We start from the raw sequence: 20,221 nt of genomic DNA on the forward strand, positions 1-20,221 counted from the left end.
GAAGGAGTAGTGGCTGTCCTTCAGCTTGCCTTTAGTCAGGCTTTCATCACTGTTTCCCACAGCACTCGTTATTCCTCGTTAGAATGCCACAGTTAGGTGGCAGCCAGGTGGGGAGAAGCTGCTTGTAGGATCAGGCTCAGAGCATGATTAATCACTACCCAGTTGCCTGTAACAAGCTGAGTCGTGTTTGACGTCTTTCTCAGGGACCTGGATGGAGGTGACAAGGTCCCATTCATTCAGATGGCACCACCCTAAGGGGACCGATTGATCTCTGAAGGGCAGAGCTGCTGTGCACGGGGACTCAGTCTGCAGGAATGAAGGGGCAGGAGGCTCATGAGATGCAGCAAGGACGATGGGAATAAGAAGCTCTTAGGAAAAATAGAGGTTAGGGTGTGACTGGGTGGGAGCAGCTCTGTGGAAAAGGGTTTGGGGGACCTGGTGGGCAGCAAGGTGGACATGAGGCAGGGATGATGCATTGTGGCAGCTGAGAAATTTGTGCAGTGATTATTTCCTTCAGCTTCACACTTATTCAGCCACATGCAGACTACTCTGTCCCGCTTTTGTCTGCCCAATGCAGAAAAAGAAAAAGATTGGTGGCATCTTCTAAGAGGGGTGCCAGAGTGACTGGTGGGCTGAAGCACAGGTCCTGTGAGAAGAGGTTGATGGAATGGGTTAATTTGGTGACGGGAAGGCTTTGAGAGGATTAATAGCAGCCTTCCCATACGATGAGATTGTTTTTGAGAAGAGGAACTAGACTGGATGCTGCATAGTGGGAGGCTGAGAAATAATGGATATAAATAGAAGATTTTCAAGATGTGACTGAATAAATTTCTTGGCAAATTGACTTGATCTTCATAGATGAATATGCCTTGAGTAAGAGGTTAAACTAGGTGACCTCGTGCTGTCCTTTTCAATCTGAATTATTGTATCATGACTCTGTTTTCATAGATTGGCATAATGTATTATGTGTGCTTAGGTTTCCAGCCTAAATAATATGGCCTAAGTTTTCCAGTCTAAGCCTTGATAGCAACCCAAGATCTTGTTCTTCCGTTGTGACTGGGCTTGCCACATATGTTCAGCTGAATAAAATGCAGTAATACTGAGTGGACTTTGAGACAGCCAAAGCATTGCCCCCTAGACTATACTGAGGACATTGGTAGTTCTAAAACTGGAACCTATCTGTGTTTATTTCCAATATTTCTGACATCTCCTTGCTTGAGGTACTGCAGAGTATCAGCTGCCCAGGCGTGCAGTCTGCGTGTCAGCAGCTGAGCTGTTCTCTCCTGCCTGACACTCCAAGGCACCAGAACTCACCTTGTCTGCTAAAACCGAATGGAAGTGTCAGGGATGGCAAATGCTCTTGTTCTCTTGCCAGCACTGTGTTCTTTTCTTCGTGAAGCATGCAGGCTTTGCAGTGAGCAGTTGCAGTCAGATGTATTGGATGCAGATGACTTCCAGGCTTATGACTTCAAGGCTTATGTTTGACAGTATTCCCACAAATCCAAGGTTATTTATAAAATTCTAACTTATTTTTCCAAATACTGTGTTCAGGGTATAGATGGTTTTTTATTTGCTTTGCCTCCTACCTTTTCTTTAGCTTTGATTCTATTGCAGATTTACTTTTAAATATTAGTTGGTTTCTTTACTAGATGCATTTTTCTTAAATTTTTCTGTAAGTTTAATGTAAATTACTATGAACAGAGTTTCTGTTTCAAAGCAACTGAACTAATGGTCATGACTATCATTTTTTTTAAATATGTCTCTGAGGGAGGAAGTTATTATGTTACAGATGGTATTGGTGCATTTAAAATATTAATCAACATGTAGGCATATTTGTATGAGAGTTTTGTGGTGAGCCTTATGTTGTCACTTGATCTTTTTTTAACTTCGAGAAGTGTTTAGTCTTTATGACAGTTCTGTAGCTGCTCTGCCTTTGGCTCACTGTTCAGTTTCAATTCAGGTCAGACCATGTTAGTTTTTTCAGTAATCTTGCCATCCAGGTTTCCTGAGGGTTTTCTCTGGCCTTACAGTTTAATTTTTCAGAGTATAGTTAGCCATTTTATTCTAATCTACACTTTAATTCTTCATGCACCATCTGTCTGTTTAACCAGTTTATAAAATGCATGCCTATAATCAGTTTTTAGAAGTTAAAGACCTGATTAAAAAAAAAAAATTATATCAGTTACAAATGTTACATGCAAAAAAATCCATTACATCTAGTTAAACATCTAATTTTTAATTCAGGATTTGTATTTTTTCTTTTGCGGTAAATTGACTTAGCTGAGTTATCACTACATTCTTTCTGGGTGTTAGAAATAAGTCTTTCTCAGTGCCCCTGAATGTACTCAACGTGTCCAGGATTTTAGCCTGTCTGGTGGCACAAGCACTTCTTCACAACTCTTTTGGGGCCTGACCTTGGCCAGCTGGCAGGTGCTCTCCAAGCCACTCTCATGGCCCTCTTCCTCAATGGGACCAAGAAGAGAAAATAAATAAAAACTCTCTGAGATACAGACAGAGAGATCACTTACCGGTTACTGCCACAGGCATAGCAGACTCACCTTGGAAAATTAATGTAGTTTTTTTTTTTCCAGTTAAAACCAGTAGGCTGATAAAACAAAGACAAACCTAAAAAACACCTTCCTGTCCCCCACCTTCCCAGGCTTGACTTCACTCCTTCCTTCCTGGCTCTTCTACCTGTCTGACAGGGGTACAAGTGCTGATCTCTTCTCACAGAGGCCACCCTGCAGCCCTCGGTGCCAAACCCTCGCCATGTACACACAGAACACCTACACATACCTGGGAGTGAGTGCTGGCATTGACTTCGGAGTGTGCAAGTTCATTACAGAATATGTATGTAATACCTCATTACAGATTTCAGCAGTCTCCCATTACTTTCCAGATTAAGCATTCATGTTATCATAAGCTCTTCCAAAGCTTGTGAAGTAAACATACAGCAAGCAATCTGACTTTTTCATCTTTCACCAACAATTTAGATTCCTCATCGGTTCATCTTCCTTATTGCAATCTTTTAAAATGCTAGTTTGTATAAGTACCTGGCAAATTTTATACCTTTCCTCATTTCAGGCTGTGAAAGATCTTTTATTTAGTCACTTACCTTCATTTATTTATATGGCTATCTTCAGCTTTTCAAGTCTAGCATTCAACTGGATCTGGAAATCCTGATGTTGATCAGGAACTGCTGTCCTGATAATTTTTTTCCCTTTCTGTTTTATTTTCAGTCTTTAAAGGCATTTAATAGGACTTTTTTACTTCCCTTATGAGTTCTGAGTCTCAGTTTTTTTCTTTGGGATGTGTCAGGACATTACTTTCTGTTTATCTTCTATTAAATATGTTCATATGTGAGTTTGCATATGCACATGTGTATATATAAAAACATACATTTATTTTAAATACTTTGAATCTCTTCAACATGTCTCTGTTGAAAACACACAATTGGTTTACCACTGTCTGGCCAGCTTATTTTGGATTTTCCCCTTTGTAGTTTCACTGTCTGCTGGTGAAATTGTTTTTTTCTCACAAGTTTTGTTGTTCTTTCCTGCATGCCTGAATTCTTTCCTGAATTCCGAGTGTTTGATTTGTTCAGGTGATCTCTCACACCTGTGTTGTTGATATTCGTGCACCATCAGCACTCAGGTGCAAAACCACTGTTGCAGTCACACCCTGCACTCTGTGTATTGCCCATACCTGTCTGCACCTGCTTAAATAGTTACAGCTCTGAGTCCAGCTCAGGGAATCTCTTTGGAGAACCTTCCTCCTCCTCACCTTCACTACTGAGATCATACACCCAGAAACTTGGCTTGTTCCTGAGCAGAATTTAATTTTTAGTGCCAGGGATTCTTACTGTGGAAATGCTCAGTCTTCTAAACTTTCTTTGTGAAAGCATTAATTATTTTTCCCCCCTTCCAAATTTATTATCTCTGTTTGGGAAAGAGGGTTTTGTTTCAAGAAACGAGACCATTTTTGTAAAGAATTTGCTCAATAGAGTGTATTTATAGGGATTTGACATTCCTTTGTAGTTTCAGGCCCTTCAATTATCCACCTCCAGGGACCTTTCTCAAGAGATGAGGTGGGATTTGAAAGCCTTCCTTTCTTAACCATTTCTTGAGAAATTAAAACTTGTTCTTTCACAACTGTTCTAGGGGGTGTGTTATTTTTGTCATTTGAAATACCACAAAGAGAATCAGTGGTGGATTTCCATTGCCCTTTTAAGAGGATTTAGTACATCTTGCTTGAATTTCAAATTCTTAATGATAATATTGCCACTGATAGAATGCAATGCAAGAATTGATTCATCTCTCTCATCTTGCAGGTAACTTATTCATACAATCATAGAGTGGTTGAGGTTGGAAGGGACCTTAAAGGTGGTGTAGTTCCAAGCTCCTTGCCATGGCAGGGGACACCTTCCACTATACCAAGTTGCTCTAAAGCCCCATCGAGCCTAGCCTTGGACATTTCCAGTGATGTGGCATCCACAGCTTCTCTAGGCAACCTGTGCCAGTGCCTCACCACCCTCACAGTGAAAAAAATCTTCTAATTTATGATCTAAATCTGCCCTCTTCCAGTTTAAGACTGTCACCACTTCTCCCCTCACTACATGCCCTTGTAAAAATTCCCTCTCTGGTTTTCGTGTAGCCGTTTAGGTACTGGAATATACTGCAAGGTCTCCCTGGAGCCTGATCTTCTCCAGCATAATGGCCAAAGTTGGCCTAAGAAAATATTTGCAATTGTTCAAGATTGCTACTTACCAATTCAAAGTGTTGTCCTCCATCCACTCTGCAACAAGAAATATCTTTACTGGGATTGCTGAGTTGCCATCCTGTCTTTGTAGGGGATGATACCTGCAATTGTATGAATTCCAAAAAGGAAAACTGCTGATTTTATTCTGCCTTTTGCTTTGCTATTGTTTTATCTTCCAGGCCTCACAGTCAAAAGTCAGTGCCATAATAATCTTTTGCATATCATTTATGCTTGATTACTGCTGTATATAAACCTGTCTGATGTTAGACCTAAACACTGCTACCACCCTGTTTTGTGTCAACAAGTGTAGAATCCCAGTCTCCTCTGTGGAGAGGGCATTCGTATTGAAAATAGTGCTTCTGAAGTGTTTAAAAGTCAGACTCTGCCTGCCAAGACTTCAGAGTATCTTGTGTGATCCATTTTACTCAACAAGAAATGGTCAGTGCCACATGAAAGACACTGGTGGATATTTTGACATTTGATGCTTATTTTATCAGTGTGCATGTATGTGTGTTATCATTCAAAGCAGAAGAGAGATTCACTCTGTAAGTAGATGATGTGTGTAGCTATTAGCTTCCTTTTGATCTTGGTTTGCAATCTTAAAATTCTGAAATTTGGCTTTGAGGGCTATCTTGCACCTGATACCTCTTCTTAATTGGTATCATATTTGCATAGCTGTATTGTATCAACTATATCCTACCTTGCTGTCCCCTCTTTTGCACTTTGAAAAGAATGAGTGAGATAACTGGGACAATCTGGCAACTGTAAAAAGGCAAATGTGTGGCTGCACTGGCAGGCTCAAAGGGTGGGAAGCAGCACTAATTGTTACTTGCTTACTGGTGTTTTTCATGGGCCATACATATGAGAACACATCCAGTACCATGCCCCATCTCCAGCTCTGCAGTACAGGGCAGGACTGATGTTCTGGCATGAGTCTGGTAGGTAATGAAATGATATGGGGACTGGATATATGGCATATAAGGAGGGGATGTATGAACTGTTTTGGCTTAGTCTGATGAAAATGAGGTTCAGGGCCTCTTAGGTTCCCACCTACCTAATGGGGAGGTGTGAAGAAGATGCAGTTGGACTTCTCAGAGATGGACAGTGGAAGAGACGTGGCAGTGATCACAAGTTGTAACATGAGAAATTCATTCTTGCCAGGTACAAGGAGCATAATTTTCATCATTAGAAGTAATCAAAACACTCTAAGGTTTATCATCTCTGATCCTGGAGATTGTCAGAGCTTGACTGTGGAAGCTGCTGAGCAAACTGATTCCACTGCCCCTGCTTTGAGCAGGACACTGCGTTAGAATAATTCCAGTTGTCCCAGCCTATACTGTTCTATGGTTTCTCATATCTGTATTTCCAAAATGTGTGTGTGTCCTTTCTAGATGAAATCTGGTAAATTCTGACTTCCAGTTTCCATACCCACAGTGTGCCTGGACATAAAGACCATTTTCTCAAAAGAAACTAGTGGTAAACAATATTTTTCTTTCACTCTGTGTTAAAGTTGAATTAATTTTTACATTCACAGTGTTTCACATAGGTGTTTAACAGGTGGCACCTAAGTTTGTTAGAATTTTCCACTTTTGGCCTTTTTTTATAGCTTGTTCTATCAGATATCATAAAACTGTTGAAGAAAGTGTAGAAACCAGATACTTATATGTTTATGTCACTGGTTGCAGCCTATGGCCGACTGGTGGAAATGTGAAGCTGCCCAGTGAGAGTTGATTATTTATACTAACTAGTCAGGTTAGACTGGTGGGCAGATTTAATTCATTATGGATAAGTATCTTGTAGGATTTTTTGGAGATGTTTGTCGTAGGCACTTTTCAACAGGCATATCTTTTCTGTGCTTCTGATACTCTGCACTTCCTGTGAAGAAATAAGTGTTTAAATGTTCAGGCCCTTGGAGATGTGTCTCAGGGAAATAAAAGATTTCTTACTGAGTACAAACATGCCTGGTTATCTGCTGTTTAGTATCCTTGCTGAAGAATATCTCATCTTTAATGACACAACTTTTGGTAATGAATTAACACAATTCTAAGAATAGTTAATGAAAATTGGGTCAAATGTAATGATGTTACTATTATATTTTACCAGGTTAATGCTGTTACATCCCTGTGGTGGGTTGGCCCAGGCACCCATACAGCTGCTTCCTCATGTCCTGCTGCTGTGGGATGGGGAGCAAAAAGGGAGAACAGGGCTGAGAAAGCTCCAGGGTTGAAATAAATACAGGGAAATCACTACCCAATTGCTGTCATGGGCAAAGCAAACTCGACTTGGGAATTCAACTTAATTTATTGCAGATTAACATAAATATTAAATTACTGGGTAACAAAAAAGATAAAAATTAAAACACTTGGGGGAATCCATCCCTCCTCCTTTCCCTGCCTCAGCTTCACTCCAGACACTTCTCTTCCCTGCCTTGTAAGCATCACAGGGTGCACTGGGTCCCTTCAGTGAGGCAAGATGTGATTCCAGGGGTTGGAGGCAAGGTGTATCAGTTTTTCTATTGCTCTCTGTTTCTGTTTTCCTTGGCTGTTGTGTAGATCCTCCATGGACTGCTATCCCTTCAGCAATGACCTGCTCCAGGGCAGAGCATCTTCCCTTCTCTTCCTCTTCTTTCACTGACCTTGTTCTCTCATGCCCTCTGTTGGTTCCTCCACTTCTGGTGTTCTTCTGTGCCCTTCCTCATATTTTGCACCGCGCACACGGCTGAGAGGTCCATTTGTGCCCTGTGGTGGATCTCTTGTGAAGCTGCAGGAGCAGAGACCCCACTGCCAACACCTGAACACCCGCAGAAATACAGTTATAACTAGAACTTTGTGTGTTAGTTACAAGTGTTCTGGAAATGTGGAGAAGGAAGTACTGGGCTAAATATTCCTACTAACTGATGATGAGTACTTTATTATTAGATGCTCATGTTGTCTCCTGCTTTGTTGCAATTTCATGTGAGACTGGATTGCTTCCTCAATCAAACGTGGTTTAGGTGAGATGCTTAGTGGCTGAACTTGTAAATGTTCTATTTCTAAAATACTTTTGATGTTTTTTTGTCTACCTGACTCAGAAACATAGGAGTAATTTCATTGCAGTCAATATTGTTGTGGTAAAATAATGGAATAAGCTGATGCAGCCAAGCAAATGTGAAAAGGCAGAATTTGGAGCTTTCTGTAAGCAGTTAATTGACCAGTCTGGAGCTGAACAAGATTAAGGTTTTTCTGAGGGGTGGCATGAGTATACTGAGAAACTGCTCTACAGTATCTTGGGGTCTAGATGTTACAGTCTACAGTAATAGTGACTTTTTTGTAGTTAATTTAATTTTTGACAGTTTATCAGTATAAATGAAATGAATTCTATGTTATATTTATCTAGAATGGGCAAGGTTTTGGTTTAAATTCAGAGATACTTTTGAAATTTTAAAGGGGAAAAACTTCCTTAGTAGAAATTGAGTATCCTGAAAAATAAACAGTATACTACAGAATATTAATTTGCGCTTTAAAATTATACTGTAAGAAGAAAAACTTTTCTAGCAAATATTTTTCAGTTATTTATTTAATTCTCAGAAGTACAGAGAACTTAGTTAATTGTTTAACCTCCTCAGTGGTTAAGCAATTATGATCTCTTAAAAGTAACAGCGGTATCTTACTCACTGAATGTTTCACAGCATTCAGGTTACTTATTAAAAATTCAAAGCTAAAAGTATATTCTCTTTCATATTAGAATATTCAGGTATCTCTGTGGAGGTCCATCAGAGCATCTTTGTGGATATACATCTCCCTTTGTCTAGGTCCTGCTGACTTGCTAATTCTCTGTTTCTTTAGCTTTAAGTATGACTTCTGCTGTTCAAGTTCTTAAAAATTTAAGATCTATGTTAGGTTTATCAGAAACAAAGAATGCCTGATCTCTATTCTCAATTTATTGCATAAGGACATGAAACTTGAAGAGGAAGAATATTTTGCCAATTTATGCTCAAGGTGTCAGAAAAAGTAAATGTGTGAGCTTCAAATGTCTGAAGTGTTTACCAGCTAATTTAGAAAGCAACAAGAAAATTTCAGTGCTTGTATAGTCAGAGCAGAGGCTTTGGAAGGATATTTTGTTCATTAGAGTCTAGGAGATAGATTTATCCATTGGCCTGATGCTGGTGCTTATTTGGGAAGGAATGCTTCTTTCAGCAGTTGCCTCTGTAATTATGTTTCATTGCTGTCAAATAATGCTGCATGTGGAAAGTCAATTTGCATTTTTAGCAGACATCCTTTTACCTCTATGAATGGCTTTCTGTGGGAGGAACTCATGGTGGTCAAGAGGTAGAATCTTAAGTTTTTGAAACAACTAAGAGTGTGTTCCAGAGATATGGCTGAGTCAGAGTCCTCTCCAGGTCTTAATAAATGCACCTAAAACCCCAGTGAAAATTGACTGTCTTATTCATGTCAGGGGTCTGTGTTATTTCCACTTCTTACTGTTCATACCAGTACTTTGAACTGCTAAATATGTCTTACTGACTTAAAAGTTAATGTTACTTTCATGTACCCCTTGGTCTACCAGCTTAGTGGAAAAGGAGAGCAAGAAGAGATGGTGGTAATTACCAAAAATCAACAAAAAATTAAGTATTATTGGACAGGTAGGTATTTATAGGTGTTTATATTGAAGATTTTAATGCTAGATACAGCTTTATGAATGATACAGATTTCAGAATATCCATGTGAATTTTAAATCACTATGTAATCTCATTAGTGGTGTGACACTGTAATCCCTATTACAAAACTAAATGTTAAACAAAATGTACAGACTTTTCAGTTGTTACCTTCTGTCTTTGGCAAGTTAGAGATAAACTGAGCACATGTTAAAGATTAGCTGCTGATGGGCAAGTGATCAAAAGCTTCCTTTCCTCTTCTGACTTTTGTATGTCTAACCCAGTCAGACAACAGGAGAGAAACAGAGACATGGGTTGAGTTGTGTGACTTTTGAATAAGGTCTTTAGGGCATGTGTCTCCCCCGAGGTTCTGTGGTTTGACTTTGAGTGGCATTTTTAATTCATGAACAAATAAAATTTTGTTCTGCTTTTTGATGTACAGGCATTTTCCTAGCGTGCCACTAAGTGGTAGTCTGAGTGGTGGGCTTTTCAGCTGGCACCTGGGATCCCTGGCAGCCTTGGGAGCTGGATGTTCCAGAAGATCCATATGCAGAGAAACAGATTATGCCCCGCTTTGTGTTTGTAGGTGGGGAGTATGCAGCTGCTGCAATTCAGGCACTAGCTTGCTGGGGTTAGAATTGAAGCTATGAGGGCTTTTTTTCCCCCTAAACATAAAAAATAATACTAAAAAAATTCCTGTCAGCTGAGTACTTAATCTCACAGGATCAGCTTGACTCAAAAATACCACAGGCAGTAATTCTAAACTAAGGCTTATAAGCAAATGAGCCCCAGCAAAGTTCTCTTCTTGTATCTCTTGGTGGAAGAAATGGAATATTTCTGTAGCTACTACTTCTTTTGCATAAGCTGTGGAAGAAAGAAAACTTCCTGCCTCATGGATAAGGTTAGAAGAAATTAAAGTTTTCAGTTTCTGTCTCCCTATGAAATAAAAAGTGTGTGAGATACTACTTGCCTAATAGCAGCACTGAAAATTTAATGTGCTTTGGAAGATAACTTTCTTAGTAATAAAATTTCTCAAATTGTATTGTTAATAAGCATTCTTTTCATTTTTACTTCATATATGTGTATGTGTGTGAATTTTTATATAGACATATATATATGTCTGTGAAACGGGCATAGAGATAAAGAACTCTTAGAAGGGATATCCAGGAAAAGCAAAAGATGGTATAAAAAGGCTATGGAATCAATAACAATTGCCTTGCCTACACAGCACTACTCATAGCCATTACTGCTGGAATGTGCATTCACTGGATAGATCAACTTCCTTCACTACCACGTGTCTCAGAACAAATGTTCTGAATTTGGAAAAACCAGTTTTCCTTCAGGATCACAGTGGTAGTGAGAGTCAGACCCTGCTCAGGATGGAACAATATTTTTTATGTGGTTTTAATTGCTTATTGCTTACTAATCAGTTTCTCCCTGGTGGAATTTATGCAGAGGATATTCACCTTTGGTACGTAAGCAGCTGCTTTGAGATCAGTTCTATCCATTTGCACTCAGTGTGGGCTGAAAGATTCTTTAAAGAGCTCAGTTGTAAGAAATGTGTTGTCCTCAATAGCTGCTGTAAATAGCTGTGCATAGCCTGTCCTGCTAAATTTCAAGTCAGTCTGTCATGCCATAATACAAATTCGGTTACTTGCTGTATGAAAACACTTCTTGAAAACCAGTTTGGGAGGAGAGAAAGGGAGCAGCAGAGTCTTAGGCACATTATATTAATCTGTAACAAGAAGCCTAAAATATTAGTTGAAGGAAAGCAAAGGTCTCTTCTGATTTCTTTGAAATTATTTGATTTACCATATTGAGGCTTGTGTAATTTTCCTTTTGCGCTGCCTGATTTATGGGCAGATACTTTCCTACAGATCCTAACACTGCTGTTCATTATTCTAGTAAATTAATGAATTTTTTTTCCTCCTTTCAGCTCCTCTTGCCAGTTAGGTTGGTTAAACCTGTCTTTTGCTAAACTGGTTTCTGTTTTCCATTGCATAGAAGTTGGCTGTGTTCAGAACAGATAAAGAGAAAAGGAAATGAGGTTGCCTGAGGGAGTGCAGAGGCATTTGCAAAAGTAGGAGGTGGTACATTGAAAGATGTGGTACTATTGATCTTTGGTGAAAACTGCAGCATTGTTGTGGTCTAGAAAGCATAAATATTTATTAACTGATTTTTTCCTAGGTTTTTTTTTTTTGGTTTTTTTTTTTTTTTTTTTTTTTTTTCTTGAAAACTGCTTTTGTGAGGACTTGAACATTTTTACATGTGGTAACTTTGCTCCTTTTGCACTGGTTTGGTTTTGGCCAAAATAAATTGTGAAAAACAATGAGCTAGAAGAGCAGCTGAATCTAAATACTCAGTACTCTTATGATTTGCCACTTTCATCCTCTCTGTCGTCTGTGAGAATTCTTGTTTGTTTTAAGATGAAGGCAGTTTTGCTATGTAATACAGGTCTGTAGGCTTAAACTTTAATTTATTACAATTACCTTGAAGAGTTCTAGCCAAACAGAGATGCTCTCTGGTTAATATTATTATATATGCAGCAATATATATGCAGTAGACACAGGCTTTGGAATTCTAGCTTGAATTACTGCATGCATGTATGAGTGAGACTGAAATTTTTGACTGTCTCTGCACAAATGCCATCCAACTTATTTCCAATTTAAACAAACTAACAGGAAAATTCTGCTAGTGTATGTTAGGCTTGAAATATATATGGAGTTGCTAATCCACGGCTTATGGCACAAGGATATATATTTGGGAGGAGCCGAGCTGATCTAGTGTTGCTACTAGCCCTGCTTGAAGTGAGGGGTTGTACTAGGTTCCAACCAACCTTTTCAATGAATCTGTACATTGTAAGAGAAACATGTAGTGCATCTCTCAAGCACACAGCTGGCATGGTACCTTCAGTGGCACAGGGCTGAGCAATAGCTTGCATTGCACAGACTTTGTTTTTGTGCCATTCAGCTGGTTTTAAGTCATTCTTTCTCTTTGCTTTCATGTGTCTGTCTCATTTCCTGAAGCTGACTTATTTTAAATGGCAGCCATTATGCCCTTGCCCAGCAGGAGTGCCAAATACTTATGTTTTCTTGGAGGACCAGATCCCTGAGGAAATATTTGGTTTACAAAGACTTTCAGTCTAATGCCTTTCAAGTAAGGGAAGGGAGACTACTTAATTATTTTTCTGGACACATCCATCAGCTTTGGCCTTGAATCAGAGTAATCTTTAATGTTTGAGATTGTGTAAACATTCAAATCGTGATTCCTCCTCCAGCTTGTAGGCAGTGAGTTTAGCATGAAGTGTAGTCCTTTGGCAGTGTCTCCATATGGTCCTGTTTCCACTACTTGCTTCAGGGCTTGAAGGGAAGATCCTTCCACCTTGAAAGTCTTCAGTTCCATCCTGTACATGAGCAGGCCCAAGAGGAAGATCAGAGAACAATAATCTGTGGCTACATCAGCTTTCCTACCTGAGTTGATGACCTTGTTAAATGAGACCATTTTTCTTCTGTCCTAGACTTGGGAGATACCTGAATCCCTCCTACAAGATTAGACTACTTGATGGGTCTGTCATGACTCTAGTTACATCAGAGCCTGTGCAGAACCCTTCCTTCTGCTCCCTCCATAGTGCTCTGGCCTATTCCACAGGTTTTCTTTAAATTGGCTGGTTTAGCAGATGATATTGGATGGAGCAGGCATTTTTTTTTCCTGTGGGATACTGTTGCTTCCATACAACCTTGAGTGTAATCAGCGTGTTTAAATCTTGACATGGAGGCAAAATTCCTTTTTTTCACATCTGTCCTTGAATTACTTTGTCACAGTACTGAGATTAGAGGGAGATCACCAGGTTTTACAAGTCTTATCATTATGGACCAGAGGAGGGAGGATGGATGGATGGATGGATGGAGAAGCCTCTCTTCTAGGGATATTCTGTGCAGGACTGCAAAACATATGAAGCTTTTCAGTCCTGTTTATATTTACTTTCAGCTGGATCAACTCAAAGCACTCCTGGATGATTCCTCTGCCCAGAAAGCTCCTCATAAATGAGCCCAAGCTGAAGGCTTGATGTCATGAAGGGTTTTGAGGAGCTTACTGCATAGTGGAGTCCACCATATCTCATACTTTAGCGTCTTAAATATTGGGCAGACATCACGGTTTACCTGAATGTCATCTGTTGGCGATCTTTATATGCAGGCTACCAGTTACACACAGCCACTTGCTCAGTTTGTGTTTTCTCACTGGTATGTTTTGAGTGTTCTTTGGGAAGCATATGACTCATTTTGCCTCAGTCTCTCTGCCCTTCAGCTGTCACTTTTGGTTAGTCATGTTCCTGGCTGAAATGCCTTTATCTTGAATTTCTGTCTCTAGGATACCAAGAGTCATTAATGTAACATCCTGCTTCTTGCTTGCCCTCCTTTTAGTGACCCTCTCCTGTCAGTCTGCAGGAGTACCAGACAGGCAGACTCACACTGTACATCTGGTAAAAGGATACCACATTTTACTGGTGTCCAAGGCCAGGGGTCAGGTCACGCTACTTGGGACTCTTGGCCTGCTCAAGATGCCTGTCTTGCATAAATGTTCTCAAGGCACAGGGTGTTCAGAAAACATATGATGGATTTCTCTTCCTCTAAGATATCAATTGCAGGTGATGACTTAACATGACCAAAGCAGTATCAGTAAATAAAGAGACTTTAAAATTTCCCTTCTTATAACACTTGGAGGTTCTCTAGTTCCTGACTTACCTGTGATTGGAACCAGTGGCCAGCACTCTGCTTGCAGGGGGTACTGGTGATCCTTGTTGTACAAAACATTTTATTTGCTCTATCAAGACTGAAGCCTCAAGGATGCAGGGTACTGGCTTTTTGCCTTTTGTTTGTTTTTGTTGTTGGGATTTTTTTTTTTTATTTAGCATTTAGGAAGGACCTAAGATCAGCCTCTTTAAAATCAAGAATAATATTGTCCTGTTCCACATCAAGTGTGTTTTCAGCGCTGCCTGGAGTTTATGTTCAGTTGTGCTGCCCAGCTGATGTGTCTGTCTTCTGCACACAGGATTTTGCAGAAGGTAATGCAGGGTGTGCCTGACGTGGTTTCAGCTATATTGGCATGACTGAGATACTCATGGATTTGGAACGTTCATCTCTTCATGCAGATGTCTTGATGATAGCTTCTGTGAAGAGCTTTCCTTTTCAGAAACTTGGAGTGCAGGAAATACATCCAAAGGTAGAACATCTGTATCTCATAGTGTGTTTACTTGAGATTATAGTAGGATTGTCTCAGAATTCTAAAGAGCCTCCTTCTTTCTTCATGAACTATAAGAAAGCTTACATGGGTGTAACATGAAGTGGTAAGTTTTTCTTTAAGTTTCTAGGCAGATCTTTTGCTCTTCAGAAAGTCCCTCTCTGTATGATTTCAAAGTTAGTCTGGAGACCATTAGCCTGTTAGCTTCATCCAGGTTATTTTAACAACCAATTTAGGACTTCAGTTTTCTTTCATTCTTGTGTCCAAATACTTTTTCACAGTGTTTCTGACCAGTGCTTAGGAAATTTCAGTGGCTATTAGGTTTTGCTGTGCTGTGCCTTGTGCTGAAGAGCCTTCATTGTCCCCACTGCTGGTTGGAAGACTTTTCTTCCAATCCTTTAGCTTGTGTGTGCATGTTCTGTGAGAGTGGTTGTCACCTGGATGCTCAGAGCAGCGTGCTAAGGGCTGAGCATACTTCAGTTTCCACACAAAATAGTGTTCTGTTCATCAATTTTTTACAGCCTTAAGTGGGACTGATCTGTAACTAAGCTACCTCTGAGACTCACTTCACAAATCCTTTGTTAGAAGTAAATAAATGGTGTGACTAAACATGAAATAACACCATTATAAATGGCTTATGAAAGAGCAGTGCACAGAATTAGAAGAGAAACCTCCTTAATCCATTTGTACCCAGGCTGAATTTCAGAGCATTTCTACCCCACATCTCCTTTGCAGGAGATGCAGCTGGTACACTGAAGATCTCCCTGCAGGTGAGATATGCTGCTTTGAGTGGTTTGTCCCTGCAGCCCCCATGCCTCAGTTTGTGTGCACTAAGGAGAAATTCATCATTCATATAGTATTTATAATTGAGAGTCTTGCTGAAGTCTTCTGTGCTGTCCAGACAAATTGTAATTTTCCTGTTGCTGATTCTTTCATTCAGAAATTTAACTAGAATGTCTGAAGAAATTCTGCTACTCTAACTAAAATAAGCACCTTCCTGAGGATGTAAGTGCTACATTTCAGATCAGATGTCTCTTGTTCTGGATTGCTTGATCAACTGATTGACTCAGTAGGAGTCCTACATGTATTTTTGAGATTTAGCGCCTGGTAAATGTCTCCATGCCCTGAACTTTTTAAAATTTTAATCTATTCATTAGCAAATGTATTTGATACAAGTAGCAAAATTGTGCTAAATGAATGTAGCTGATTACTAACTCTTAATTACTATCTGGATGGAATGCAGTTATGAAATACCAACAGGCTTGAAGTAAATAAGTAACCTTTGATATTTGTCTTCTTCAGAATTTGCAGTCATAAACTAAGACACAAGAATTTGCACCTCAACATGAGGAAGAGCTTCATTACGTTGAGGTTGGCAGAGCACTGGAATGATTGTGGAGTCTCCCTCTCTGGAGACATTCCAAACCCCTGGATGCATTCCTGGGTGACCCTGCCTTGGCAGGGGTGCTGGAATGGATGATCTCCAGAGGTCCCTTCCTGCCCTGGCTATCCTGTGGTTCTGTCTTGTGCTGTTAGTTGGTGAGTGCCAGAAGTCAGTGATGGAAACACACAGTGGCTCGTGAGACAAGTATTGGCAGTAGACTGACCATCTGAGCTTAAGGCACCCTTTCTTTGATCTGTACCTACAGGAGGGGTACATTAATAGCTGTAATCTCAGCAGACTGGACTGCAGAAATTAAGGCACCTGAGGACTGATCCTCCTCTGCCCTCTGCCTTGTTCCTTCAGTGTGCAGTTGAACTTTGTACATGCCTGAAACATGAAACCCAGGTAGTTTGAGTTGTACTTTTTGTGAAGGATTTTTCTTTGCCTGTATCAAAATATCCTGTTTATCCTTACCAGACACATCATTGCATAAGCTACCTTCTTATGAGTTTCATCATATTTATATATAACTTGGTATTTTTAAAAACATGCCCCTTTAAAAAAAAAAAAATTATTATTGGTTTTTTTCCCCAGTGGGAACACTCTGAGTTTGACAATTCCTCCTCAGAGTGTCTTCTTCTGGGTCACTGGGGCATGCTGTAGTAGAGCATAGAGAGAAATTTGTAGTTTGGGGACGAACACTATCTGTAGCATTTCAGAAAAAATACCCTTTGGGAGACCTGCAGAGCTGAAAGTACTCTTTCATTCATACATTTGTTAAGCATGATACTAAAGGCAGCAGAAAAGCTCTAACTGTCCACAGTCTTAGGACTTTCTGGTCATCCATGGAATATACAGCTACTGCATGCAGCCAACTCTAGTGTGGTGACACACGTGGACAATTATTTAAACGAAACAGGAACTATGAATGGAGAGTATCTGAAATGTTCATTCTGTATTTGTGATCACCTCCTGTATATGCTACCTACTTTTATGGAGCTCTTGTTCTTAAAGTATCCCTTTAAAACAGGGATATCCACATTATGAGGGCAGAGTGGTGACTGGGAGGAGCATGAAGGCTTTTCATGAACAAGTGGAGGAAATTGAGCATTTGGGGGGGTACCTGGGAGGTTCCCTTAGGGTTAGCAGTGTCTGCCTTGTGTGCTTCAGACAGTGCTGCTGTGCAAAATGTTGCTAATAGGGATTAGTCATCTCTGTAACTTCACATGCAGGGCTGTGTTGGCAAGGAGAAGAAGAGAGTTCCCGCTACTAGAAAAGAAGGCGTAGCTGTTAAATAAAAATTTTAGTATTGATACAGTTTTCCTGGCAAAGGAGTGGTACAGTATCTTAGCCCTGACAAAGCAGAATCAGGCAGGGAAATAGTGAACTCGCTGTGTCTTTACACTCCTGGGACACTCAATGGGAGCTCAGCTTTGAGAACTGAGCTGTTTCTTCTCTTAAACTGCCTGTGGGCAGTTGTCTTGCATCATTCTCCTGCGAACAGATGCAAACACGTGGCCTGGGCTGGCTCCATTCTTACTGACCACGCTGTGTAGTTAGTTACTAACTCACTGTGAGTAAAAGAGTGGTTACTGGAATCTCCCATGCAAGAGTAGGGATTAAGACGGAGCTGATTTTTTTCAGGAAAGCCAGCCAGAAAGCCAAAGTCCAGTGTGAGGCTGATGTTTCTTGTTGGTTTTCCAATATAATCAGGATCCGTGAAAAAAGAGCTAACTGGGAAATACTGTTTTCATACTTTGTTGACCTATGTAGGAACTCTTCTCATTATTTCCCATAAGAGAATCCTGTTCTTTCAGGACTGTGAAAAATGCATATTTTATGATTGGCTTTTCGCAAGTACTAAATTGAATACTATATGTATTATGTTATATTGATTAGAAGTGTTGTATTAATATTTTAATAGTATGGTAAATGTAGTTTTGTAGTTAAAATAGAACCTATGTATGTGGGGGTTTTTTTACTAGCTCAAGCAAGAGATGAGATAATGAAGAAACTCTTCACACAGAGATGACAATGATGGGGGCCCATAAAGAATTACTGCCTCCTTATCGGAAAAGACAAACATTCTTCCACCTTCTCTCCATCTGTATGGAATCACCAGGATTAAGGGGAAGAAGTTGACAAAAACCAGAAAAGTTCTTAATTTGCAAGGAATTTATGCATCATGTATGAGATGTATGAATATGCAACAGGCTACTGCTTTTAAAGATTATTCCTTTGTTCACAAGGCATGCTTATCGGGCTTAAGTGCCCGAGAGCATCCGGACGTCCGTAATTCTTTGCTTTTTATTGTCTTGTAATTGTCCTAACTCTAAATTTTCATTATTATTATTAAACTTTTAAAATTTTAAAAACCAAGTGATTGGCATTTATAACAAGGACCTTTACTTGTGATTTCTAGAGTTGGTTTTAATTCTGAAATCAAGAAATTGATTCCTCGATACTTTGGTGTTTTCTCTAGTTTTTTGTTCCTTTCAGTTATAGCCAGTTATGCCAGTGAAGAGTACTGCTTATACACGGGCAATGTGCTTTAGAGGTATTGGAAATACTTCTAAAATATATGGTGAGACTCAAACACTTTTCTTAAGATTTGGTAGGTAAGCAGGAACTGAGGATACTGAAGTACCTTTTCCCATGTAACACAGCTACTTCCAAAATTTCACATTTTTGCAGTACATCTATTATTTTTTTTAATAAGTCATGTTTTGCCAATGTGTTTTTACAGTGACTTGTAGTGTAGTTTGGTTTAATTTTACTGTAATTTGTAATTCAATTTATTTTTAAGTTATTTCTAGTTTAATTATTTCTGTCTTGGGAAAGGAAATGTTTTAATCATAAATTTTAGAGTTCACTTTTGTAGCAATGTTCAGAAGGTAATAAATGGATTGAATGGATCAATGCAGTCATTGGTTCAGCTTTGGATTCATTACTCAGCTGTTACCTATTTATATTATATATTCAAGTTGAGCTGTTTGTTTTGAAGGGGTCAAGGTTCTTGTGTTACTTTTTTCTAAGTAATAAAAGGAATTTTTCTGTCAGACTAATTTAACATAATTGTAGTTTTTTCTATTAAAATTGCTTATGAAGAATACTTGATTTTTCATTTAAGACACTATGTCAGCACAGTTGTTTATTTTTAGTGACTTACTGTTTATATCTGTTCCTTCACTGAAAATGTTTTTAGACCAGACATGCCAATGAAAAATTGAGGGTCTTTGAAACTTTTCATTAGGAGCCTTACATGTGGTTGATTAAAGACAAGTGTTTTATCTTTTGAACTAGGGTCCCTAATACAGATTCTGCTGTGAGGAAGGAGAGAAATAAGAGGATCCATGAATGTCTTCGTTTTAAATTTAATCCCATATTGTGTTTATTTTAGTAGCGTCAGAATGTACCCAGGGCTTTTGTTTGGGTTGAGTACAGTCATTTTTATGGCAGAGAGGCAGGATGTGGGCTGCCATGGCGATTACCTGGCTGGGGATGCTGAATGTGTGAAGCTGAGAGAGCTGCTCTCTGGTGGGCACAGAAGCTGCATCCTAGGAATTCTTGGCCTGAGTGGAGCCACTGGTGAGTCACTGCCAGTGCCAGCAGCAGAGAGGCACAGGAAGGTTATTGTATAACAATTGGTGACAGCAGTGACTCAGGGCCACTGCTGCTGCTAGCAGAGTGATGCACAGAGATTTGGAGGGTTAAATTCTTCCTCCGAATAAATTATCAAATTTTCCAGTAAGGATATCAGTCTGTCTTCTGGGAAAATTGAGGTATGTTTAGTGTCTAGGTGCCATTGTGTCTAAGTGTTGTTCATTATTACATCAGTAATGCACAGATTTGTTTCAAGGAAATTATTTGTTTTCTGGAAGACAATTCAGATAGAAACCTCATATTAGCAACAGGCTTGACCTATTGTATTTTCTTTAAATTAGATACTAGAGGTTCTTACAAAGTTGTACCAGTCCTGTCTGTGCTACCATAGCACAGCTTTTTCAGGGTACAGTTAAATATTCTGATTATCTATGTGGCAATACCTACCCCTTTTTTGGAGGGAAGAAACATCTCCAGGGAGAAGCCAGTATCCACAGCAGGGCTTGTAGAGAAGTAAAACATTAGAAAAAGGACATAAGCAGCAACTTTCAAGCTGAGAACAGAATAAGAAATTTTGCTCAGAGTTAATGTTTCTCAGTTCCAGT

At 39.5% G+C, this 20,221-nt stretch overlaps 1 protein-coding gene across 12 annotated transcripts in view; it reads left to right on the forward strand.

Moving 5' to 3' along the window:
• Window positions 1–20,221, forward strand: part of ERC1 (ELKS/RAB6-interacting/CAST family member 1) — a 278,983-nt gene that overhangs the window by 25,117 nt on the left and 233,645 nt on the right. Inside the window, exon 1 of one of the 12 annotated variants that reach the window (XM_068191766.1) lies at window positions 14,480–14,611. The exons of the other annotated variants lie outside the window; for them this stretch is intronic. Coding sequence (XP_068047867.1) covers window positions 14,495–14,611 — 117 coding nt within the window. The 5' untranslated portion in view covers window positions 14,480–14,494. Of the gene's footprint in view, window positions 1–14,479; window positions 14,612–20,221 lie in introns of those variants that run through there. 12 annotated transcript variants of the gene reach the window in all.

This window comes from Anomalospiza imberbis, chromosome 5 (genome assembly GCF_031753505.1).
Source record: "Anomalospiza imberbis isolate Cuckoo-Finch-1a 21T00152 chromosome 5, ASM3175350v1, whole genome shotgun sequence".
In the NCBI taxonomy this organism is placed as follows: domain Eukaryota; kingdom Metazoa; phylum Chordata; class Aves; order Passeriformes; family Viduidae; genus Anomalospiza; species Anomalospiza imberbis.